Source organism: Elgaria multicarinata, chromosome 5 (genome assembly GCF_023053635.1).
Source record: "Elgaria multicarinata webbii isolate HBS135686 ecotype San Diego chromosome 5, rElgMul1.1.pri, whole genome shotgun sequence".
NCBI lineage: Eukaryota > Metazoa > Chordata > Lepidosauria > Squamata > Anguidae > Elgaria > Elgaria multicarinata.
In genome coordinates, this window is record NC_086175.1 from 72,833,641 (window position 1) to 72,860,264 (window position 26,624).

The 26,624-nt window shown below is 40.1% G+C and overlaps 1 protein-coding gene across 2 annotated transcripts in view; it reads left to right on the forward strand.

Annotated features, from left to right (window-relative positions):
- Positions 1–104: 104 nt before the first annotated feature.
- HLCS (holocarboxylase synthetase) overlaps positions 105–26,624 on the forward strand; it is a 147,447-nt gene continuing 120,927 nt past the window's right edge. For both annotated transcript variants that reach the window (XR_010025467.1, XM_063126635.1), the window contains exons 1-5: positions 105–389; positions 8,038–8,190; positions 10,195–10,357; positions 11,925–12,865; positions 13,623–13,805. Coding sequence is in view for 1 of the 2 variants with exons in the window: in XM_063126635.1 (XP_062982705.1) it covers positions 126–389; positions 8,038–8,190; positions 10,195–10,357; positions 11,925–12,865; positions 13,623–13,805 (1,704 nt within the window). In the remaining variant the exon portion in view is untranslated. The remainder of the gene's footprint in view (positions 390–8,037; positions 8,191–10,194; positions 10,358–11,924; positions 12,866–13,622; positions 13,806–26,624) is intronic.

A 26,624-nucleotide genomic window follows, 5' to 3' on the forward strand; every position in this document is an offset into this window, starting at 1 on the left:
ATCAGGAAGCGGCGCCGGCAGCTCCACCGCCGCTCTCGCCTCTTCCCCGCGGTTGCTGATGCTGGGACGGGAGGCAGCGCGTGGTGACGGTTAGAGCTCCCCGCGGCGTGACGCCCGCGCGCACCATGCTGATCACGCTGTGCTACTTGTACCTGTGGGCGCGCTGGGGGGCTTATTCGGCCGAGCTCGTCCGCCTTACTGTGCGCAGGCTGTACCGAACTCGTTGTTCCTTCACCTTCTCTTCTTCCTCCGGTCTCGGGGGCTCTCGCCAAACCCTGCGCCCCCAGCCCTCCCCCCTTCCGCTTCGCAAGCAGGGGCCTCCCCGCGTCTCCGAGGAGAGAATCTGTCTCAGGACGGGGGACAAGGTTTTCTTCACGGACGAGACTCAGGTGTGATGTGGAAGAGGCGAGGCCTGTTTACTTCGAAATGTGTGTGGGGTAAAAAGTGTATAAGTAAGTTGCTGCAGCGTTGGCCAAGCTGGCACCCTCCCGATGTTTTGGACAACTCCAAACATCCCCAGCCACCATGGCCAGTACTCAGGATTCCTGGGAGTTGCAGACCAAAAGATCGATAGGGCACCAGGTTGGGAAAGCCTGCTGTAAAGGATGGGGGATGAGGCTTATATTACACAAGTTTATGTAATATGTGTTTATTAGGTGGGTTGGTACCTTTTAACTTGTGACAGTGACTTCTTTTGTCACCAGCATAATAGGCAGACGTTAACACGTACGGCTTTTCCTGACACAGAGAGGCAGTGATATTTTATTTATTGTTTGTTACTTAAATTATTTATGGCCTGTCTTTTTACCTTAAAAGTTCTCAAGACAGTTTACAAGTTAGCATATCACAATTTGAAAGGATTTAATATAAAACAATTGTTTCCAAACATTAAAAAGCAAGTGGCTAAATAAAACTAGCAATAGTAGCAATAAGGTAACAACTTAAATGTTTAGGCAAGGGAGCAATTTTCACTTAGGTGCCAAAACTGCATTTGTGGGGAGTGATGGGGCATGGGGGAAAGCACACCCTTTTAACTTCTTGCCTGTTAAAAGTACAGGGCTGTTTACACATCATGTAGTGACAATGTGCAATACATGCACCCACAGATGTAATGGTGAATTGTGACCAGTCCCAGTTTCCTGTTGCATATACCTGTGAGATGCATGCAACAGTAAATGTATGTTTGTGTGCATGTATCTGTTATTTATTAATAAAATTTCTGTACAATTTTTAAAAAAATATAATGCATGAACTCAAAGCTTTTTTGTTAGGTTAAAAGGTGTAGGGCCTAGGTGTTAACCAGGACAAAGGCTGAGATCCTGAATACTAGGGGACCCCAATATGGTGCTCATGGACACCTGAAAAGTATTAACTGCATATGTAATGGCAGCAGCAGTGACTTCTCTCGTGCAACAGCCATGCCACATTACAATAACTTAGAATTGGTCTTGGCTGATGACTGTATGTTGTCTGGGGAGAGACAAGCAGAGTTCCTGGTTCAAACATAAATAAACCATGGAAGGTCCATGGTTTGACTATCCACTCCTGCTTGCAGCAGAATATGATGTCAGTGTGGCCATTGTGCCTCTTCCTTTGTGGCGCAGTGGCTGGCAGGATTGCATGACTAACATGGCCTGGACAGGGATGGTCTGGATAATTTAGTCCATGCGTTGGTAACCTCATGTTTAGATTACAGTAATGCCATTTACTACTAGTGATGTGAGGTGGAAATTTTTCCATTTTATAAGTTCATTATTAAAATTAATGTATGCCAATAGCAAATACAATATTAGGCAAGGTAGACATTCAAAGTTGTAACAATTGTTTTTCAGGTTATTATCCCAAGTATACATATACCATTGTAATACATGTATGTCTCAGAGTGAATTGGAAGTAATAAATAGTGACAGTGAAACTGAAAGTGTCGCAATAACCTTAGTGAAAGAAAGCTGAACTCTGTTGAAATAGAGAGGATGCAAAGGCGGTGGTTCTGTGGGCAGGCAGGGAGAGGACTGGGGAAGTGGAGAAAAAGAGCTATTCCCAGCCCCCTTCCCTCCCCCTTTGTTGAGCCCTAGCTAGACAAGCAAAAACATCTGTCTAGCAAAAATGTAGAGCAGGAAAAGTGCAAAGGTTATTATTGTAAAGGCTGAGCAAGTCCCGTGACCTGTACCACCGGATTTTGCACGGACCCAAGCCAAGACAAAGGGCTCACAAATTGTAAGGTAGAAGACTTTATTAAGACTAAAGGTATCATATAATCATAGAATAGTAGAGTTGGAAGGGGCCTATAAGGCCATCGAGTCCAATGGCCTTATAGGCCCCTGTAGGGTAGATACATGGGAAGAATAACTAAAAGTAACTCGAAACATGTATAGCATAAAAACCCATTAACGGATAAAGCAATAACATCTTAACTGTGACTATTCATTCATAAGCAGGGCCTTGCCTCCCATCCCCCCAATGGTTCTCTCCACATCCTTTGGCAAAGACAAGGAGTTTGGGGCGGGTCTCCAACTATATACTTTTTCTCCTGTTTCATCTCACCCTCCTTCTTCATCCTTGGCCTATTACCTTTGTCTCACACCTCCTTTGGCCTCTGAGATGACTCACAGCAGTCTTCCAGGCTCTTTGTCATTTAGAATTTGTGCATAATAATACCAAACTAAAACTAACCTTTCCCAACTATATCACCCATTTGTCCTCTGCCCAGCGCAATCTATCTGCTCTCCTGCACAATTATCACCTCTGTGCGCCTCACACTCTGCATAGCTGAGTTGAGAGGATGACAGGCATATGGATAGGATTGCATCCTAAGTGCATTTTAATATTTTTCCTCAAATGTTTCAGGTCAAAAAATTAACATTCCCTTTCAGCTTATTTGTTTACTAAATACAAGTAAAATGAACATGCTAAATTAGATCTCTCTAGGGCATCAGAACATTTCCCCATGCAAACTGAAAATTGTCCTATGCAAATGACCATATGCAAATTAATCTGATTTGCACTGGAAAATTTTCCAAGTTAACATTTTCTAGGAAACTCACATCACTGGGGGCTACCCTTGTGCTTGGTTGAGAAGCTGTAGCTGGTGCAGAATGCTGCGGCCAGGATGCTGAGTAGGGTGACTGGGCATGCGTATATTATATGGATTTTGAAAAAATTGCATTGGCTACCTATAAATATTATTAATGATTTTGTGTGTGTTACTTCCAACTAAAAAAGTAGTCTCAAAGCAGCTTATACATACAGTAGAGACACCCATGATTAATATAATAGGGTTGGGGTGTATTAATCTGAATCACAATCAGCACAATAATACAAATACAAGTAAATGCCATAGAAGCATAATCTAAAAACAATATGTGAAAAAATTTCATCCATAAATAATAATAATTATTATTTATTGCATTTTTATACTGCCCAACAGCTGAAGCTCCCTGGGCAGTTCAGAAAAACTAAAACTGTTCAAAGTATAGAACAAACAGTATAAAAACATGATACAAATACACATTAAAAACTGATTAAAAACATACCAACATGATTAAAACATCTTTAAAACATTCTAAAATTTCACTGGTTAGGCCTGCCGGAATAAATCAGTCTTTATTGCTTTTTAAAATTCTATAAGACCAAAAAAAAAAAAAAATTCTATAAGACCGTCAAGTTGACAAATTTCCTCCGGCAGGCCATTCCACAGTCTGGGAGCAGCAGAAGAGAAGGTCCTCTGGGTAACAGTTGTTAATCTAGTTTGTACTAGCTGAACTAGATTCTTCCCAGAGGACCTGAGTGAGGGGCGGATTGTATGGGAGAAGGCAATCCTGCAGGTAGCCTGGACCCAAACCACATAGGGATTTAAAGGTAATAATCAACATTTGGTACTTTGCCCGGAAACTAATCGGCAGCCAGTGAAGAGATTTTAAAACTGGTGTAATGTGGTCACCTCTAGGTGTACCAGTGACCAGCCTGGCTGCCATATTTTGGACTAATTGAAGTTTCCAGACTAGGCACAGAGGTAGCCCTATGTAGAGTGCATTGCAGAAGTCGAGCCTCGAAGTTACCAGCGCGTGCACTACCGTCCTTAGGTCTTCCAACTCTAGAAAGGGACGCAGCTGGCGTATCAGCCGAAGCTGATAGTAGGCACTCCAGGCCGTCGCATCTATCTGGGCTGTCATTTGGAGCGATGGATCCAGAAGCACCCCCAAGCTGCGAACACAGTCTTTGAGGGGGAATGTAACCCCATCCAGAACCGGTTGACACACCTCCAAACCCAGGCTGCGGCCTTTGACAGCGAGCACCTCCATCTTGTCTGGATTCAGCTTCAGTTTGTTTTTCCTCATCCAGCCCATTACTGCCTCCAAGCATTCATTCAGAGGAGACACACTATCCTTAGCTGACGCTGTTGTCGAAGGCATAGAGAAATATATTTGGGTGTCATCAGCATACTGATAGCACCCAGCCCCATGCCTCCGGATGATCTCTCCCAGCGTTTTCATGCAAATATTAAATAGCATTGGGGAAAGGATGGCACCTTGTGGTACGCCGCATAGCAGCTCCTTTTTTGAGGAGCAGCTATCTCCAAGCATCACCACCTGGAACCTGCCCGAGAGGTAGGACCAGAACCACCGAAGGACAGTGCCCCCGATTCCCAATCCCCTCAGGCGTTCCAGAAGGATACCATGATCAATGGTATTGAAAGCCGCTGAGAGGTCCAAGAGTACCAGCCGGGACACACTCTCTCTGTCAATACTCAGGCATAGATCTTCCGCTAAGGCGACCATAGTGGTCTCAACTCCATATCCTGCTCTAAAGCCGGTTTGAAATGAGTCTAGAAAAACTGTGTCATCCAAAACTGCTTGGAGTTGGTGAGCAACCGTCCTCTCAATCACCTTGCCCAGAAATGGAAGATTTGATACTGGTCAATAGTTATTAAGACCCAAAGGATCCAGGGAGGGCTTTTTTAGAAATGGCCGTACCACCGCTTCTTTTAAACATGACGGAAAACTCCCCTCCCTGAGAGAGGCATTAATAATACATTGTAGTTGTAATCTAACTGCATCTCCTCCCTGGGCCACCAACCAAGAAGGACAGGGATTGAGAGGGCAAGTCGTCTTCCTCACTCTTCTAATCAGCTTGTCCACGTCCTTGGTACTCACCAACTGAAACTGATCCAGTGTAATCCTACACGCGGAGTTGCTGGACACTCCATTGTCAGCTTCTGCTATAATGAGTGTGTCTAAGTCGGCTCTTATCTGAGAGATTTTATCTGTGAAATGATAGTTAAAAGCATCACAGCGAACTACTGTAGGCTCTAAAGTTGGGTTCAGGGGGGGAGGTGTCTGCGTTAGACCTCTCACCACCCTGAACAGTTCTGGACACAAATTCGCAGACGCAATGCGTGCAGAGAAGAAAGCTTTCTTTGCTGCATGTATTGCCACCCCATAGGAACGAAGATGTTCTCTATGTCTTGTCTTGTTGATTATAAGTCGAGTTTTCCACCATCGGTGCGCCAGTTGTCGTCCTCGCCACTTCAGCTCCCTAAGTTCTGTATACCAGGGTGCCCTGTTAGAAGCGGGCTGGAGAGGACGTTTGGGGGCAATTGTGTCAATAGCCCTAGTGAGGTCACAATTCCATCTGTTAACCAGGGCTTCAACAGGATCGTCAACGACACCAGCCATAGAACTCTCTAAGCCTTTCTGGAATCCAAAAGGATCCATCAGCCTTCGAGGGCGGACCATCTTAATAGGTCCACCACCCCTGCAGGGGCGGATAGCAGCCATGATACTAACCCTGACCAGAGAGTGATCTGTCCATGACAACGCAGAGGTATTGATCACCTCTGCCCACAGATCCGTCTGTTCAGAACTGAAAACAGCATCGAGGGTGTGACCTGCTGAATGTGTGGGTCCAGAGACCAATTGGGATAGGCCCATGTTTGTCATGGATGCCATGAACTCTCGAGCTGCACCTGCCAAGCTGGTCTCAAATGAGATATTGAAGTCGCCCAGGACCAAAAGCCTGGGTGACTCCAACACAAGCTCCGAGACCAGATCAGTGAGCTCAGCCAGGGAGTCTGCTAGGCAGTGGGGTGGTTGGTACACTAACAGAATCCCTACTCTATCCGTGGTCTTTAGACTCAGATACACACGCTCGATGTGATTCAATTCGCGAACAGGAAGTCTGGTCAGGTTGAGATTATCCCTATAGACCACAGCTACTCCGCCCCCCCCGCCCACTTTCCCTCACCTGCTCACTAACGCAGTACCGAGCTGGGATGGCCTGGGCCCATGTTGGGCCACTGTCATCTCCCAGCCAGGTCTCTGTGAAACATGCCAAGTCGGCCTCCTCATCTATAAGGAGGTCATGGATGATATTTGTTTTGTTTTTAACTGACCTGGCATTGCATAGGAGCAAGGAGAGGTTCTGTGGGTGGCCTGGTTCGTTCCCCAGGATGGCAGGGCGACTGGAAGGTAAGATGGGTGTTAAATATCTATCTCTCCTTCCCCTATAATGGCACGTCGCCCTGCTATCGCCATATCTCCCTCTGCCCCGCACAACACATATAGCTGCCTCCTTACACATTGTGCCCAGCTGAGCTATAGGCTACCTTGAGTCTTTCAGAAGAGAGGATGGGCACGGCACTTTTCAATTCTTCTCCCAAAGCGAGATGACCAGCTTCCTGCCCACGGCTGAGAGCCTTGGTCTGAGAGCCCTTTGACTCGCGGCGCAGGCTCGCGCCTCCAAAGCTCTCCAGGCTAAAATACCTGCACAGATGGGTGGGGCAAACAAACACAGTCAGCTACAGCAGGCCACACCTCCCATCACTCTTCCAGCCTTCCTATACAATCTATACGATATACAATCTATCCCTAAAACGAATGTCACAAAATTATAACTAATGTCCCAACGCTTGGAAAGATAAGTATGTCTTTGCCTGGTACCAAAAAGATGATAGTGTCAACACCAGACAAGCTTCCTTAGAGACAGCATTCCATAAATATAGGGCCATCACAGAAAAGCCCTGTTCCTGATCTTCCCAAGATGCTATCGCAGAGGCTACACAGAAAAGGGCATCTGAAGCCTGAGGTATTTATTTATTTATTTATTTATTTACAAAAATTATATACCGCTCGCTATTCAAAATTTCTGAGCAGTGTACAAGATAAAATAAAGTAAAAAACAATAAAACACCTTAAAATAGATTTTTTTAAAAAGCAAAATGTAAAGTGAACCATGGCTGGTCATCAAAGGAAGGCTTCCTGGAACAATGATATTTTCAGGAGGCACCAAAAGGAATACAAAGTTAGGGGTTTATAGGTTAAAACCAGCACTTTGAATTTGGCCCAGAAACATATAACTGGGCTTATATATTCACATCACCCAATCAACAACTGGAAGTGCTTTAGAGCCACGATGGTAAAGGACATGGAAGGGGTAGATAATTACACAGATGGCTGATCTCCAGTGAAATATTTGATGAAAGGGAAGGAGTACTTCTAACTGGATTTTGGTTTTATAACACAGCCACTATTTGATTTTGTGATATTTAGATAACTGTTAACATGCAAGGGAGTACAATCCCAACATTGTCATTATTGGCATTGCTAGTACTAAATAAAAGTATTTCCCACTTTTAATTGACAGTGGAGTAATATAGACATTTAACCATAGAGGTGCAAGGATGGAGTGTCATTAAATTCTTAAAGATCAGACTGTGAGTGACTCTAATACTTTTCTGTGGAATGTTCTCTGCTTCTCCTTGATGAACTTTAGAGCTTTAAAAAAAAGTAGATTCTCTTCCTCTACATGCCCATATTTTTGGTATTGTAAAAGATGCCCTTATTGGAATGAGCAGCGTAAAAATGATATAATATGATATGGCATATTAAGAACAAGAGTAGATCCTACTTCGTCGTGTCCAGGTAAAAGAAAATGTGGTGAACTTTTTCTTAACTTGTGTTTTCTAAAATTGCATATCAATGGGAAATTGGAAAAGGAAAGTAAACTTCCTGAAACTTTTCAAACTTTATTTCTTCCCAGGCCCTTGATGATTTAAACAAATGGACATTGCTTATTGTATCTCCTTTTAGCTATTTGGATAAAATATTTGAAGCGGAACATATCACATTTGTGACTGAAAGTATTTGCATTCAAGCAAGTACTTCACAGGTTGTAACTTGCTCAACAGAAAAGGTGAGTATGTGTGTTTTAAAAACCAAACATAGCCATGGTGATCCATGAGGAAAAAAAACCTGAAATCCACAATTGTGGCCACATTTTTATTAGGACTTACCAAAATTCCACAGAAATATGCAAGGTTTCAAGTTCTCCAGAACTCTTCATCAAACTAGGCGATACAAAAAGTAGGGGGTGGGTGAAGAAGCAGCAAAGTCCAAAATTTGGTCAAGTGTTTTGACCATGAGGTCTGCGCAATAGATAGATTCAGTCTCAAAATAGCCATTTTCAGTCTGAATGAGTTGGTGAGTGGTAGGTGCTGTAAATATCAGATTACACATAACAGCAATTGCTGATCTTTATTTCTGAAAGTTCAAAGGCTGGCTGTAACTCTAATCTGCCGCTTATCATGGGTGAAACACACAGGTTCCCCACTTGGCATAGAGCAGAGCTGCATAGAAAAGTTTCTTCCCCCTTCCCCTGCTTTTTGTACCATATAGCATTTATTTTTATTTATTTGTTTTAGCATTTTTATCCCACCCTTTAGCCAAAAAGGCTCTCAAGGTGGCTTACAAAAATATTTCTTAAGACAGTCCCTGCCCACAGGCAAGAGGATTGGGAGGGAGGAGGTGGGGAAAGAAAAGCAAATTCATGCACTAGATTCTTAGTTGCAAAGTTTAGCAGTGACAGTTGGTTACAGGAGGGAGGGTGCTCTCAGCTGGAGCTGGGCACGATGGAGAGGTACCTGGCTGCTGCTTCCTCCCCCACTGATGGCCTCTGCAGAGACAGTTGGTGATAGCAGCAGAGGGGGGTTTCATTGTTCCTTCTGTTTCCAAAAGAGTAAAATTGTACCCTGGGATTATATGCCTGCATCCATAGAGTAGAATGTAATGTGCTAGGGGCTAAAGATGGCTTCTCTGCAAAAGGGGTGGCTACATGCCAGATTTGCATTCTGTAATGGAATGGACTGTGAACAATGAAGCTTTGAATGTAACCTATGACCTATGATTATGCACCTTAACTTTCCATTGATGATGTAACCTAACTTGCTAATACAGAACTGACCAGTAGAAGGGTTACAAAGAGACTAACACCCTCTTGTAGTCAGGGCCTATAAATAGACTGAGATTCCTTTGTTCGTGTGCCTCCATCTTGCATATCATGAGAGAGCACCCCAATTCTGCAGTATTGGAAATTAAATTGATTAAGAGCATTCTCCAGCCTTGTGTGTTTGATTGGCTATTAACACGCCGGGGTAGCGAGCCTTTAACCCCTTGTTGAGGGAAAATATTAGTAGCAGGAGGGACAGGGCTCTCAGATGGAGCTGGACCCAGGCACGATGGAGAGGTACCTGGCTGCTGCTTCCTCCCATGATGAAGAGTTCTGAAAACTTGAAAGTTTGCAGATTTGTGGTCTTTTAATGGCACTTTTGCTAAGAAGCTTTTATTATAATTCGTAATAATAATTTTGTTTTTATATAATTTTGTTTGCTTACGAGGAAAAATGCAAAATATAGCTTGTAGCCAGATTATAACTATTAATTGCGTGTTTATCCTTTTGCTGTTGATATATGAGCTTCATGATAAAAGGTGTAACCTATTTAAATGTGTTCTTGTTCAAGCACCATTGGAATAAAAGAGCAGCACAAGAACTTGGTAGTGTTCTTTCATGACTCCTTTTTTCGTTAGGGCTTGCACATGGAAGTTTAATTTAAGTTTTATGTTAAATTACTAGCAGTTTATTGCATTCTTAGTTCACATTTACCTTTGTCATTGATTGGAATTTGTTAGTGTTTCTATTAGTCTTTTATTAGTAGAAATGAATATAATCTGTCATGTTGGGGATGTCTCTTTTCATTCCTACATACATTTCTAGCTCTGGAGGATATGCTATTAATTTTTAAAGGTAAGAATGTCAGCTTGAATTTGCAAATACCATTTCAGTATTTTGAATCTCAATATAATACGTAATACACATGCAGAGACAATTAATCTGGAAAATATACTGTGTATTTTTCCTCAGATTGTGAAGTGGTCAGACTATTGCTCACCTTTGGCCTTTAAACCTGGAGAACCTTACATATTTTTAGCTAAAGCCAGCATTGATAACTTCAGTAGCCTTGGGGTAGCTTTTCTGGAAAATAAACTCCTAATGGATAATGGAATGGTGCCTCAAAAAATTGTGTGTAAGTATTGTTACAACTAATGTGTGTCATTACTTTGGACACACCAGTTCAAAATACATATATTTGCAATGGCACACATAGTGGATTGTACCAACATAGCTTCAGCATTCTGTGCAAGAAAGTAGATAAAATCCATCCTGCTATGCTGCCTAAAATTTGCAGTTCCATTATTCTCTTTATGAGGTGCATGTGTTTGTGAATTTAAGGTCTAGTCTTAACCATCACTAGCTTAAGAGTATGTGATGTCATCTTCAATGCAGTGTATGACAGTGCTAAGCATGGGTCCATTAAATTCACCAAGACTAACTTCTCACTGAATTTAGCGTTTAGGTTTGGGGCTGTTTTTCTAGGTCCAACACACATATAGAACTCATTGGTGACTAATGTATGGAATAATTGTCATAAATGACAGAGGCAGTAGGTATCCACAGGTATATGTGAATAGGAGTGGAGTGCCTGAGCCTGGATATAATAGAAAATAATCATATCTCATGCCATCATATGCTCTCCACCACCGTGAGGGAATCTGCTCTCTCGGTAAACTACTCCAAGGCACAGGGGACTCAATATGTACAGTAGTGCTTGCTATAATGACACACAGTTATACTTTGGACTTAATGTGTGGCCCTACTGAGTTAACTTATTAACAGTATGATCCTATACATTTCTTCTCAAAAATTAGTTCCATTAAACACAGTTGCCACTGACAGCAGCTGATAGGAAAGCGTATCTGTATTAAACAACAGGTGGGGAGGTACATTCTTAAAGTGTGCAGTCCTAATGGAAATTTCATCCGCAATATGTGCATCTGCATCTGGTCTGTACCAATGATGTCTTGAGTATTGCAGGCATATTTCCCAATTCAGCAACAGGCAGTCTGAAATGCCGAACAATAAGCATTGAACCACTATTCATGCACTGCACACAGTTATGTGCTGTATTGGAGCAATTGACTTTTAATTGCTCATTCCATCTGAAGATCAGGCTACTGAAGTGTCTCCAGTTGGGTACTCAAATCTGAGACACTAGAACTAACATATGTCAGTGTTTATCTTTGTCACTTGTTTTGGACCTCTTATGAAGTTTGGGAGATCCTCACTCTAACTGCTAGATATTTTTCTTTTCTGAATGTGTACAGAGTTTATTTACATAGGATTTTAGTAATATAGGCATTTTGTGCTAGTGTAAATGATGTTCTTTAATCATCAACAACCTAATTCAAAGACCTGCTTTGCCAACATATATTATTTAGAAGGGAAAAGAGGATTAACCTAACACCTGTACAGTTGGAACATCATTACAATTTAATGTTAAATTGCAGATATGTCTGCACAATTTGGGTAGGATTAGGACAGCCTTCCTCAACCTAGTGATCTCCAGATGTTTTGGACTACATCGCACATCATCTGAACCATCAATCATTCTGGCTGGGGCTGATAGGAAATGTAGTTCAAAACATCTGGAGGAAGACTGGATTAGGATATTAATTTAAGATTATATTAAAGGTAGCATTATTCAGCAGTGCTATTGTATATTTTGTTTAATGGCTTATTTTAAAATTTGTCAGCTGTGCACTTACAGAAGTCAGGATCCGAAGACTTAGAACTGGCACCAAATACCAAAAAAGAGGAAAATGCTAATAAGATGCAGCTTGGTGAACTGGCTCAAGATTCTACTTTTATGTCTCCTGCTAATCCAGAAGCTGCTGATTATGCAGGAGGTGGTGATCAAGAAGTGCTGAGAGAGAAATGTAAACTGCTAAAAGTAAATGAACAACTTGAGCAAGTATCTAAAAAGGAAATTGGTACTGGTGAACATCATCACCTGCATCTTTCTAGTTGCGTCGAGTGCTTGAAACTGGAGAATAGCACAATTGAATCAGTTAAATTTGCACCAGCAGAAAACATTCCAGATCTTTCTGATGATTACAGAGGCAATTTGGAAGGTGTTAGTGGTGGTTGTCTGACAAGAAACAGAGTAAATCTCACTGGGAAACCTCCTAATATTTTAATTTATGTTGGATCTAACTCTGAAAAAGTGAAATTTGAAGAAATAAAAGCACTCATCATGGAATGTGTTGATGTTAATGCTTACACTGTCTACCCATTGTTAGAGAAACAAGTTCTGAGCGTGCCCTGGGTTGACAATGCATTGCTGCTGATCATTGCTGCATCACAGCCCATTTCTGATGCTGTGTCCAATCAATTTCTAGCTTTCATGTCCAAAGGTGGAAAGATTTTGGGGCTTTCGTGTTCTTTCACTTTTGGTGGGATACAGCTAAAGAGTAAAAATGAAATGATGGATACAATACAGGCCATTGTGTTTTCAAAAGCTAAGAACAATGAGATTAAACTAAATCTTCTTGCTAGTGGAAAAGTTTTTGAAAGAGACATTGCAGAAGAACTTTCTCCTGTGAAGCCACTGTGTTACTTGGACAGTCCTGATAAAGATATGATGGCTGTCCACCTGCCATATGGAAACAGTGGAGGAGAAGCCATTCTTTGTCAGGTATGGTGCCAAAAAGTTTTGTTTGCTATTTTTCCAATGTACTATTAAAAAATGTTATTTGCAGAAAAATGGCAGCTTGCAGCCAGACTGATTTTTAGCAAAATCATGTGTTGCAACTTTGGATAGCAGCTCATACCAGCAGTGTCTTGTTCATACTAGCAAACAAATAAGTTTTTGTTGCTGTGCGTGGCTTGAATCCAAGATGCTCTTTGTGTGACCAGAAGACATTTTTGCTTGAACAGTGGGGCAGTATGTAAGCCCACTTCACCCTGGCTGCAGTCCCCTGCACCACATTACACATTACTGTGAAGTGTCCCTAGACGCTCAGGAGGGCCTTTCAGGGATTGCAAAAGTCTCTGGTGGGGAAGGATCAATGGGAAAGCCAAATTTTATATGTAGTTCTTTGGATCCAAAACTCTTAGTTGCGTGGACAACTGTGCTACAACATTCCCACTGATCCTTGTGTTGTAATTTCATACTATGGTCTTTTCAGTTGATGCGAAAAATAATATCCAATTACAACTAATATCACCTTGTAAATATTCCTTGTCACAGGATTATTGTTGTTGCATTTTATATTGTTTTTAATATGTACTCATTCTTAAACAACTGAAGGTCCTGGTGATAAAGGATTAGCATAAAAAAGTACCCTCTATTAAGATGTAACACAATAGTTTATTGCATAGTAAATGTATCAAGCATAGGGTTTTAAAAGAGTGTCTTAATATTGTGTCATTTTTCTGCCTCACTGTCACAGGTACATTTGGAGGTGGATGCCAAAAGTTTGCCCACTCAATCAAAGAATGATTTCAATTCACTCAAAATAAGCAATGCCAGAAGATATGACGTTCTTACCGAAATCCTGACACTACTTGGCTTGAGCTGCGAAATAAGTGAAGCTCCCCGATTAACTCCTATTTACCTGCTCTCATCTGATAAGGTGAGCCTATATTTGGTTTAAAGGCAGCTTTCAAAAATACCATTGTTCTTACATTGCTGTGGTTTATTATTTTTTTACAAAGATGGTGATTATCAGATGAGTATATTTAAATATGGCCATAATTGCCCTTGATTACTATTGCCTTTGACCTGATGGTTTTTCTATTCACCAGAGGTATGGCTAAATGGCATTTGAGTGATCATTATATATAATGAGCCTATCACAAAGTGAACATCCATAGCTATCCACCACTTAGTTGTCAACTTGATGTATTGCCTAGATATTGGCTGCGTTCACACAGCATGATAAGACACCCAGTGAACAAGTTATGCAGTGTGGGTTGTTCGCGGAACAACCCATGGTGTGCCTGATAGACAATCAGCCTCACTGTGGCTTGTTCTCCCCTTCCTTCCGCCTTGGTCCTCCATGCTGGAGTTGTAGGCTCTTTCCCGCTAGGGCTGTGCACTAAATGGTGGCTTCGCCATACCATGGATACCGAGTCTTCAGATATCCAAATCTGAAGCTAAAGCTTGCACAGCCCTAATTATTAGGTCCAGTAATATTGTTGCCAGAGTTGATATGAGGGCAGAGTTGGCATCTGGGTCTGATATATCTTAGGGTCTGGTTCCTGTGTCTGTCACATAGTCTGTTGGTGGTGGTGAGTAGCTGCATCATATACTAAATGCAAATGTGTTTCAGGTTCTACAGAAATGTGTAAGGAGCATATTTTAGCTGTCAATAATTGATGTGATTTGCATCAAGAAGTGTAGTGTTGATAGACATACTAGAATTATGCTGTGATGCTATTAGCAGATATTTCATGTGCTAACCCAATCCTTTGCTCAGAGGTAATTCCCACTGAATTTGATGTACTCCCAGATAAGTCTGCAAAAGTAGCTTATACATTCTGACCTTGCACATTTTGTTTACAAATAAGCTTTCAAAAATTCAGCGTGAAAAGGGCACAGGAAAAAACGAGTTGGAATTGTGTCAAGGGTAGGCTGCTGAAAGATCTGGTTCTTTCTCTCTTACTTCTGATATTTGTTACCTAATCAACTTTAGTGACTGTATACATGGTTAATGTTATAGCAATTGAATTAATTGCTTAAAATGTGTTGTACATAAGTATTAAAATTACTAAAATAGCAGGATGCCAAGAACTATGCAACTACTTCTGTATAGTTGCACTCAATGGGCCTTTGGACATTTATCTCTTAAACAGTAGCCTTCATATACATAGCAACCCATTTTTGAAACTCAGGGATGTTTTGTAAGCAGTGGGAGAAGTTTTGAAAACAACAACCACTTGATATGCAAACGCTTGGAGCATGCTTAAAGTAACTGTTTGGCTGCGTTCAAACAACACGATTGTCAACAGTGGGGTAATAATCAACAGTTGTTTATCTATGGGATACTCCCCACACAACATGATAATAATCAACCGTGGTGTGGTTTAAGATCAGTGCACAGCGTTGGTTATTTATGTTGGTTATTTCGGCCAAATAACCAACCGTTGGTTAAAAAACTCCTGCCACACAACATGATAACCCATGCTGAGTTAAATAACCAACCATCAACTATTTAGACCACCATTGGTTATTGTGTTGTCTGAACCCAATCTTTGAATCTCAGCCTTGTTTTCTTTCTTTAAGGCATTTATACCTTACCTTTTCATTAATGTTCAAGGCAACTTGCATAAATTTAAAAACAAAGGTATCATAAAAGTCATACAAGGTAAAATTCAATGAATTCAGTAGCAAGGAGCCGAAAAAATTATAACGCTAGTCTTGCTTGTTTGTATGTTAGACAAGGACTAGTTCAAGCAGTATACCCACTATGTGCCCACCCACAACGCCTAAATCTATTTACTGTGTGAAGCTCCATGTAGGATATAAAGGAAGTATATAACCATTCTTAAGATGTACTATTTCATCTTGACATTTTCCTTCTGGATCTCTATGTAATGGAGAACATGCATGTTCACCAACGGTGTCAATACATGAATATAAGTTTTATAGTTTCAGTGTGTGTATTAAAGTAACTGTGTCAAATTAACCAAAGTCACTTGCTAAACATAAGAAGTGCCCTGATGCTGGATCAGACCAAGGGTCCATCTAGTCCAGCACTCTGTTCACACAGTGGCCAGCCAGCCATCGGCCAGGGACCAACAAGCAGGACATGGTGCAACAGATTTTTAATGGTCCCCAAAGCTTGTGGTATACTCTGCAGTTCCACAGTGTAGACTATACTTATACTTTTTATATGGCAGAAGTAAACAAATACATTTACTAATGTTAACCAATAAACACTCGTGAAACCTTGGCAGAAATATTCTTTTTTTCTAGAAGAATTTTGTGATACAAAATAAAGAGACTTATGACAGCTTAAAGACTAAGACATTCGTTATGGCATACGCTTTCATGGACTAGAGCCCATTTCAGCAAATGTATTTTGCATCTGTTGAAGTGGACTCTACTCCACAAAGCTTATGTCATATACATGTTTTAGCCTTTATGCTAGTACAAGACTGTTATTGCTGCTACAGCTAACATGGCTGTACCTTTAGGAAAAATATAGCAACTATGTTATGACATGTAGTGGTACTAGGGTTCTGTATTTTGGAAAATAGCGTATTAGCAGCTTGCCAATTTCATTTATTGTTCCTTTAAACTGATTTCTTGTTTTTGTTTAGCAATAAAAGACGTTTCAGATTATATTAAAAGAAGTTTAAATATCATTATAACTGAATTTTAAAAGGTAAAAATATCTGAATAACAATTTAAATGTGGTTATGGAATTCTAGTCCATCTTAAATGGGATTCAGTAAATCACTACAGAAGAAAACATTAAAGATACTTTTGAAAGGCACTAATAAAAATAAAAGCATTACAAATAATATATTAACATGCTGTGTGTTTGTGTGCACGCATGTTTTCACGGAAAAAAAAATTCCTTGCATATTACCCTCTTATTAGATGCATAGCTTTCCAGCAGTCCTTTCTCTTTCTTTCTGATTTTTTTCTCCTCTCTAACTGGGAAATTAATTTTGTTTAGTTCTACTAAAGTACTATTGTTTGACTGGCTTCTAACTCAATCATGTTTTGAAAGCTGATATCTTTTCTACTGTAAATTCGTCAGAGCACAACTTGTGCCCATATCTAATTCCCCCCCATTACCGCCTCCAATATTGGTTTTTAGATGTGTCTGGAACTTTTAAAATATTCCAATATGATATAATCCCTATATTTTCTGAAAGTCATTTATACATCATTATTGAAGGGGGAAATTGCCACAAGATGGCACTTCTGAGCTACTTTAGAGCTTATGTTCTGCATAGGACATGGATTTCTAATATTTGTGATTTCTACTGTTGGAATGGGGCTTCATTAGTAATGATTATGTCAAAAAGCCTGCAAAGCACTTGTTCAAACATTGTTTTGGGGACTTAAAAATAATCCTAAGCAACTCAAGAACGTCAGAAGGTGTGTTGCAGCAAATTGCACATTGTGTGCTGCAAAATCTTAGTCTGAAACCAGCAAACAAGAACTCAAAATACAACAGTTTTACATACATTTTCTCAATTTGTACATCTGGCAAACATCCTGCATTTGTGTTGGCTTCTTTTTGTAGAATTTTGACATTTTTGTTCTCCATTCATGGAGGTGGTAGTTGGGTTAAGGGACAGGCATTAAAAATGTGGGACAACGGCTTTTCAATGTGGAGAGACATAGCCCTGGGATACATAGACGAATTGGGAGTCTGAATTAATTTCTCTTTTAAAGGCCCTGTTCTGTGCTATTGTGATCAGTTTCACAGCTGTCATCATAACTGAGGGTCAAACTATTTGTCAGTTTAAACTATTGAAACAAGCGTGCTTAACCTTGTTCTTCAAGAAAAAACTATTGTGGAACTCCAATGCAAACCTGCTCCAGATCTGAATAAGGACCTTGTGCCTATTTCCCATTGAAGAACAAATTGTGGGTTAATTTGGGGTTGTTTAACCCATGAACAGCCCCAATCCCAGTGTTCAGATGTCATGGAAACAATCTAAAGAAGTCACATTTGTAGGTTGTTGCAGGAAATTGGAAATGGCTTGTGCACAGCGCACATCCCCTATTTATGGATTAATTAACCCATGAATTACCACTGAATGTCACCATCACATTCAAACAGAGCTATCATTTTCTATTTAATAACTATTGCTCTCTTAACTTGAATGACTTATCTATGGTTTTCTAAGTACTATTGCCTTATCACATTCATTTTTCCCACTAGATGTATGTTTCCTTCTCTATTCTTTTTAAACTCTTGGCTCCTCCCTCTTTGATTCTATGAGTTTTCTCCCCACTCTTCCTTTCATTCTGCACTCATATCACTCTGCTGTATTTTCCCCCTCAGTCTCATAAATAGGTTGTGGTGCAATTTGCGACTGGTATTTTTCTCAAAGACATAGAGAAAATAATGCAGTTTTTCACATGTATATGCCTTTTATTTTTTTTATTTTTTTTATATATTTTTTATTTTCTACATTAATTAAACATACAACATTACAGTAATAAAAAATAAAAAAACATCAAACATCTGCTACATACATATTGAATAAACGTTGAGTACATATATGTTGAATAGTTATTACCTATAAATTATCATACTACAACATAATCATTCTTAACACAAAAGTGCACCCCCCACCTCGGGATCTATTCCTGATTCCAAAATCTTATCGTTTCTTCTACTGGCGGTTTCCCACTTCCCTTAGTAAACACAAATATTAGGAACTGTTTCCAGATTCCTTCAAACTCATTTATTTTAGTTATGCCTTTTCTCCACTTAATATTACAAGTCAGTTTATCATTAATAGCTATATCCCATACTTCTTTATACCATTCTTCAATAAAATATTCCCCTTGAATCTTCCAGTTCCTAGCTACCATCAATCGTGCTGCAGTCAGCAAACTCGATATCAACTCTTTAGTTTCTTTTCCACATTTTAAATCTTCTAATAGTGACAGTAATGCAATCTTTGGTGTTTGTTCTATTTTCATTCCCACTATTTCTTCAATTTCTAAAAACACCATCTTCCATAATCTTTGTACATATCTGCATTCCCACCACATATGTAAATACGTTCCTTTTTCCGCACATCCTCTCCAACAATTTGCTGAATGCTGATCATTTATCTTATTCAATCTTATCGGGGTTAGGTACCACCTCCACAAAATTTTAAAATAATTCTCCTTTATTCTCACTGACATATTTCTCAACACTCTTTGTTTCCATAGTCCTTCCCATCTCTGTCGCCCTATCAAATCTATCTCCCATACCACCTTCAAATCTGTCTCCCATACCATTTTCCCTGAGCTATCCCTTAACTCCTTTTCTAACAATATTTTATATATTTCGCTCATTAACCCTTTTAAAACTATACTACCTCCTTTACCTTTTTCCTTATTTACTATTAACTCTTCAAACTTCGTCATCCCTCTGCAAACTCTATTGTCTTTAATCCACTTTTTATTCCATTGTTCTAATTGCCCATACTCTAACCAAGATAAATTTTTCTCCTTTAACAAATTTTCCATATCTTCTCTTGTTTTTATATCTCTTAACCAATCCTTTAATTTCATTTTATTTTTCTCTTTTAATATTTTACATAATCTACCCTTCAGATCCTCTGGGAAATTCTTTAACATTATTACCGGTGCTAAGGGAGAGTTGCTCGGAAGCAGCTTCCCTTTAAATTTACTCCAAATTTCCCAATGAGTCCTCAGGAGTGGATTATCTATACTTCCAACCCACTTTCTCCCTCCTTCCTTAAAAAAGACATTTTCCAAACTCATCTCTACATTACTTGTAGTTTTTTCCTCCACCCGATATAAATCTCCTATTCCTATAATTGCTTCTACAATGTGTCTTAATCTATTTGCTACATAGTATAATTTTATATTTGTGAGACCCAATCCACCCTTTTTTTGGCTTAGATACCAATTATTCTTATTTACCCTCGCTTTCTTTTCTCCATTACAATATTTATTAATAATATTTTGCCAACTTTTTATCTCAGTTTCTGAGATTTTTATTGGTAACATCCTAAACACAAAATTAATTTTAGCTAAAATCTAAATTTTTATTAATGCTATTCTTCCAAACCAAGATAAATTTAATCTTTTATATTTTTCCAATTTTTCTAATACCTCTTTCTTTAACCTCATTAAATTCTCCTTTTCTAAATTCTCTAGGTTTTTTGTAAGTTTAATTCCCAAATATTTAATCTCCTCCTTAACTCTCATTTCTATTCCTTTATGTTCCCATTCCTTTTCTTCTTTCTTAGTATAGTTAAACAACATCATCTCTGATTTAGACCAATTTATTCTTAACCCTGTAACTTCTTCAAATTCCCTCAATTGATATTTAATTCTTTCTATTTTTCTTATTGGGTTCTTAATAGTCAATAAGATTTACCAACTTTCAAATTATCAATTACGTCTTCAACTTCTCTTTGAGTTATTACCTTCTCCATTTGCTCTTTATGTACTGTTTTTATTCTCTTCCTTATAAACCTTCCAATATATTCCTCCACCTTCTCTTGTTGAATTTCTTTACCCTTATATAATTCCTGATAAAATTTCTGAAATTTTTTTATTTTATCTTTCATTGTATGACAATAATTCCCTTGATTATCCTTCAATGCTTCTATCCCATTTCTCCCTTTTTCTTTTTGTGTGAGTCTGGCAAGCAATCTAGAATTCCTATTGCTATTTTCAAAATATTCCCTTTTCATATATATTAAATTTTTTTGAACCTCCTCTAAGTTTAAATTTTCTAATTGTTTCTTCTTAGCTTGTATTTCTACTAATTTATATTTATTTTTACCTTGCCAATATTCTTCCTCCAAACTTCTAATTTCTGTCTCTAGCTTTTCCTGCTCAGCATGTTGTTGTCTTTTTAAACTGCACATTTCTCTAATACAAATTCCTCTTACTACAGCCTTCATGGTGTCCCAAACGACTGACCCAACTGTTCCTCCCTTTTAATTAATTTCCCATGACTCCGACAATTCCTTCTGAATTTTTTCTACCACTTTATTATATTTCAATATTTTTGTATTCAATTTCCATCTATACGCCTCTTTATAGTTCTTCTTAACTGCAAATTCTAGACTTAACAAAGCGTGATCAGTTACCTTTATTACCCCCATTTCCATTTTACAAATCTTCGTTGCAAAATCTTTTGAGACAAAAATATAATCTATCCTGGAGTATGTATGATGAACTGGGGAAAAATATGAAAACCCAGGCTTAACCCCGTTGAGTAAACGCCAAGAATCTAAATAATCATTTTCTTTTACTAATTTATTCAAGATAGTTATATTATTCCTCTTTTCAACCTTAGTGGGGTTTGACCTGTCCCATCTATTATCCATAACCATGTTAAAATCCCCAGCTAAAATAACATACCCCTCCTTAAATTCTTCTATTTCTTTAAATAATTTTATAAAAAACTCTCTATGTCTCTCATTTGGGGCATACACATTAATTAACGTATATACCTTTCCTTCAATTTTACCTTATATCATAAGATATCTACCACTATCATCCTTTTTTATATCTTCTAATATGAATCCACTTTTTTCGAAATCAAAGTGGCCACTCCATTTTTTTTGAAGTCCCTAACGACTTTTCATAATAAGCTAGCCATTTTAATGTTATCATATTCACATTCTCGAAGCCTTGATGTGTTTCTTGCAACATTATGATATCAGATCCTTCTTTATTAAACATTTGTTTAATATTCTCCTCCTTTTCACGACTGCCCCCAAACCTTTAACATTGAGTGTTGACACTTTTATCTTTTTATCCATATTCACCCTTTTGGAGTCTCTTTCGATCCCTTGTGCTCTGAAACTCAAATTTACACACATAAAAACACAAACTCCATACTACAACCCCCAATCCCCTTACTCTAACCCCTGCCCTCCTCCCTTCCCCCCCTCCCCTCCCCCCAACTCTTTCCCCCCAACATCCCCGTGAGTCTAGTACTCCAGCCATCTATTTTAGAGGGGGGGGAGGCAGTGCTGCGCCTGGCCGGCAAGGTTTCTATGTTTAACATTTCTATCTGCAATTATCTCATAATACAATTAACAATTCTGTTACACCCCAGATGTCCCAGCCTCATCCCCCCCACCTGTTCCAGTCACACCTGCTTTCCCAAACAGACCCAAGCTCTTCAACAACTCTTTACCCTGATCCAGTGAGGTTACTCTGTGTGTGTAAATCTTAGAAAAACAGGATAACCCCACGAATATGTGATTTTTTTCTTCACTAGTATTTCAGTTATTGGCTTGATACTGCGTCTCCAATTCAATGTATGCTGAGAGAGATCATTATAAATTTGCACTGATTTGCCTTTATACTGCAGCTGGGCAATAGATCTCAATTCCTTCATGACTTGGTCTTTTTTATAATAATTACCAAATTTCACCAAAATGTCTCTAATCCCTTTATAATTGCCCCCCCCCCCACTCTGTGGATTTGATCCAAATCAGATTCATCAATTTGCAAATCAGGCATCAACTCTTTAAACCAATTCAAGATTATTTCTCTCAACTCCTCTCCTTGTGTTTGCTTTAAATGTTTTATTCGAATTGATGACCGACGAGATTGATCCTCCAGAGCTATCAGCCTTAATTCATAATCTTTAAACTGGACATTTGTTGATTTTTCAAAAGCCTCTTGCTTCTTTTGGTTCAAATCCGCTCTTGCCTCAAGATCATCAATGGCCTTAGAGTTCTGCGACGTCTTATCTGCCAGCACATGCATCTGTTGCTTAAAAGTCTCCATCTGCTGATCCATTTTTTAAAAAATGATTGTGTTATTTTCTGCAATAGCAGCTCTGATTTTTGCTATTGAGGGTGGCTGACTGCCACATGTTTTTTTCCCCTTCAGCCATGTTTTCTTCTCTAGTTGGGTCTGTGTCTAAAAGAGCTGTGTCTGTCTCTTCCTGTTCTCCTTCTGCAACTGAACCTTCCAGGTGGGCGAGATTATGATTACTTGGGCGTTTTTTCTGAACACTTAACTTCTGCAACTCTTTTTTAATCCTCCTTTTGATGTGCGACATAGGGCGTAAATCTTTAACTCCGGCTCCCTTTCTTAACAGTTTATTTATTAGCTTGTCTTCTGTGTATTAATCACTCTTTCTTCTCAGGGGGGGGGAATTATATCAGATATCAAAACAGCATTCACTAGAGGGGACCAAAACAAGCCATAAACAATCCACAAGTGCCATAAACACTTCGCCTCCTCACTGAACGCTGCTATCTCTCCACTACCGATCGCCCCCCCCTTCGCTCACCAGCCGACGATAATTACAACAAACTACATTCCTCTTTATGGAGCCAGTATTTCAGTCTTCTCCACTTTGTAACAGAAGATAAGAGGTGAGATTTGCTATAAATCAAGTCCGCGTCTAACAAAAACAAAACCTTCACTGCTTTAACTACGCCATCAACAGCCGAGTGCTGCAATCAGTTTTGCTTTCCACAGACGCGTATAAAACATTCCAAAAAATCTCACCTTATCTCTTCCAGCTTATTCCAACATCAACAAGTTAAACAGTTAACATTCATAGTCCTTTTCCATCGTTTGCTTAGAGGTTTATGCCCATTAAAAAGGAGATAATTGCTTTTCCCGGCAAGACCGGTTAGAGAATCAGAAAAACCTCACCGGCTCCATGGCTGCTAAGCTCCGCCCCCCCCATATATATGCCTTTTAAACCAGATGTCATTTCCCTACATTCTAATATCTCTGCTATTGCTTATTCTTCCAGGTTCATTCCCTGAACCTTTTAAATATGCTTGTGTAGCCCAAGATATATTTTTTGCAAAAATTATGACAAATGTTTTGTACGCATTGCTACAAAAGGTGAGAGATTCAGGATGGACAAAGGAAAGTATGTCTTCAAACATTGCATAGTCAAACTATGGAATTTGTTGCCTCAAGGTATTGTGATGGCCACCAGCTAAATTGGCTTTAAAAGTGGGGGGGGGGGTTAATGGAGGATAGGACTATAGATAGTTATCGGTCATGATGATAGCTATAATGCTACATCTGGCACTGGTATATCTTGCCACTTTTGTGGCAATCCTCTATACTCTTGATCTATGTATATGGCACATGAGGATAATAACAGATAATAGCATTGTTGAATTGTGCTTCTTTGTTCTTTAAATTTTAACTCTAGGTTACAAATTAAACCTATTTTTGTAAACAACTCCTGTAAATTATTTGTATAAAAACGAGAGAGCGTAGTATGATAATCCTGTAGTGAAATCCTTATTATTTATTTATTTATTTATTACATTTCTATACCGCCCAATAGCCGAAGCTCTCTGAGCGGTTCACAAAAGTTAAAACCATAATAAAACAACCAACAGGTTAAAAGCATAATTACAAAATACAGTATAAAAAGCACAACCAGAGTAAAACCACGCAACAAAATTGATATAAGATTAAAATACAGAGTTAGAACAGTAAAATTTAAATTTAAGTTAAAATTAAGTGTTAAAATACTGAGAGAATAAAAAGGTCTTCAACTGGCGACGAAAGGAGTACAGTGTAGGCGCCAGGCGGACCTCTCTGAGGAGCTCATTCCACAACCGGGGTGCCACAGCGGAGAAAGCCCTCCTTCTAGTAGCCACCTGCCTCACTTCCTTTGGCAGGGGCTCACGGAGAAGGGCTCCTGTAGATGATCTTAAGGTCCGGGCAGGTACATATGGGAGGAGGCGTTCCTTCAAATAACCTGGCCCCAAACCGTTTAGGGCTTTAAATGTCAATACCAGTACTTTGAATCGGGCCCGGACCTGGACTGGCAGCCAAAGAAGCTGGAAAAGGACTGGCATAATGTGATCTCGCTGGCCAGTCCCTGTTAGTAAATGGGCTTCCCTGTTTTGTACCAGCTGAAGCTTCCGGACTGTTTTCAAAGGCAGCCCCACGTATAACGCATTGCAGTAATCCAAACGAGAGGTTATCAGAGCATGTATAACTGTAGCGAGGCTATCTCTGTCCAGATAAGGGCGTAGTTGGTATATCAACCTAAGCTGATAAAAGGCGCTCTTTGCCACCGAGTTCACCTGAGCCTCAAGTGACAGTTCTGGATCCAAGAACACCCCCAAACTACGGACCCAATCCTTTAGGGAGAGTGCAACCCCGTCCAGGACAGGGCAAACATCACCTTGCCGGACAGATGAACCACCCGCTAACAGTACCTCCGTCTTGTCTGGATTGAGTCGCAGTTTGTTAGCCCTCATCCAGTCCATTACCGTGCCCAGGCACTGGTTCAGAACAGTCACTGCCTCACCTGGGTTTGATGAAAAGGAAAGGTAGAGCTGGGTATCATCCGCATATTGATGACACCTCAGTCCACATCTCCGGATAACCTCCCCCAGCATCTTCATGTATATGTTAAACAGCATAGGGGATAAGATAGAGCCCTGTGGAACCCCATGGCTTAGGAGCCACGGCACAGAGCAATAATCCCCCAGCACCACCTTTTGGAATCGGCCATCCAAGTAGGAGCGGAACCACTGCAACGCAGTACCTCCAACTCCCAGCTCAGACAACCTATCCAGAAGGATACCATGGTCGATGGTATCGAAGGCCGCTGAGAGGTCCAGGAGAACCAACAGGGTCACACTCCCTCTGTCTCTCTCCCGACAGAGGTCATCCCACAGGGCGACCAAGGCAGTTTCCGTTCCAAAACCAGGCCTGAAACCCGATTGAAATGGATCTAGATAATCCGTTTCATTCAAGAGTGCCTGGAGTTGTCCTGCAACCACCCGCTCAAGCACCTTGCCCAGGAAAGGGATATTAGCCACCAGCCTGTAGTTGTTAACGTCCTCCGGGTCCAGATTAGGCTTCTTCAGGAGTGGTCTAATTACCGCCTCTTTTAAAGAGGCCGGCACCACTCCCTCTCTCAAGGAGGCATTTACAACCTCCTGGACCCAGCCGGCGATCCCCTCCTTATTTATTATTATTATTATTATTATTTATTTATTTATTTATATAGCACCATCAATGTACATGGTGCTTATTTGATGTAATGAGCCACGAAGGGCAAGGGTCAAGCACACAGGTGGGCGACCGGACTTGGCCAAGCACCTTGTCCACATCCTCGGGCCTCAATAACTGAAACTCATCCAATAAAACTGAGCCTGACGGCGCTCTGAACGCCTCTGCTAGTGGTGCTGCATTAAGTGTGGTGTCCAATTCATGACGAATCTGAGCGACTTTATCTTCAAAGTGCCGTGCAAACTCGTCACAGCGTGCTACCGAGGGTTCCACCATCTCTCGCCCTGGCCCAGAGTGTAACAGGCCACGAACCACCCGGAAAAGCTCCGCCAGACGACACTGAGAAGACGCAATGCTGGTGGAAAAGAACTGTCTCTTTGCCACCCTCACCGCCACAGAGTAGGCTTGATGGTGAGCTCTAACCCGTGTTCGATCAGACCCAGCACGAGTTTTCCTCCACCTGCATTCTAGCGGGGCGGAGCGGGGGGTCCGTGCACACCCCTACTATATAATGTATGCCTAAAACAGCATCTGCATTAAGAGATTCTTTGTGTCTAATTTTTGGAAAAGATTTCATTTTGAAGTGTGTATTGTGTTCTCATACCAGTTGCAAACAAGTCTGGAAATCTGGAAGGTAAGAATGACAGCTGTCAGTTCCATTTGAGTGACACTTCTACTGTTCTACATTTCTTACATTTCTTATATTACATTCTCATGTTGAAAAATGTTTATTGTGTTTCTTGCCATTTGGTAT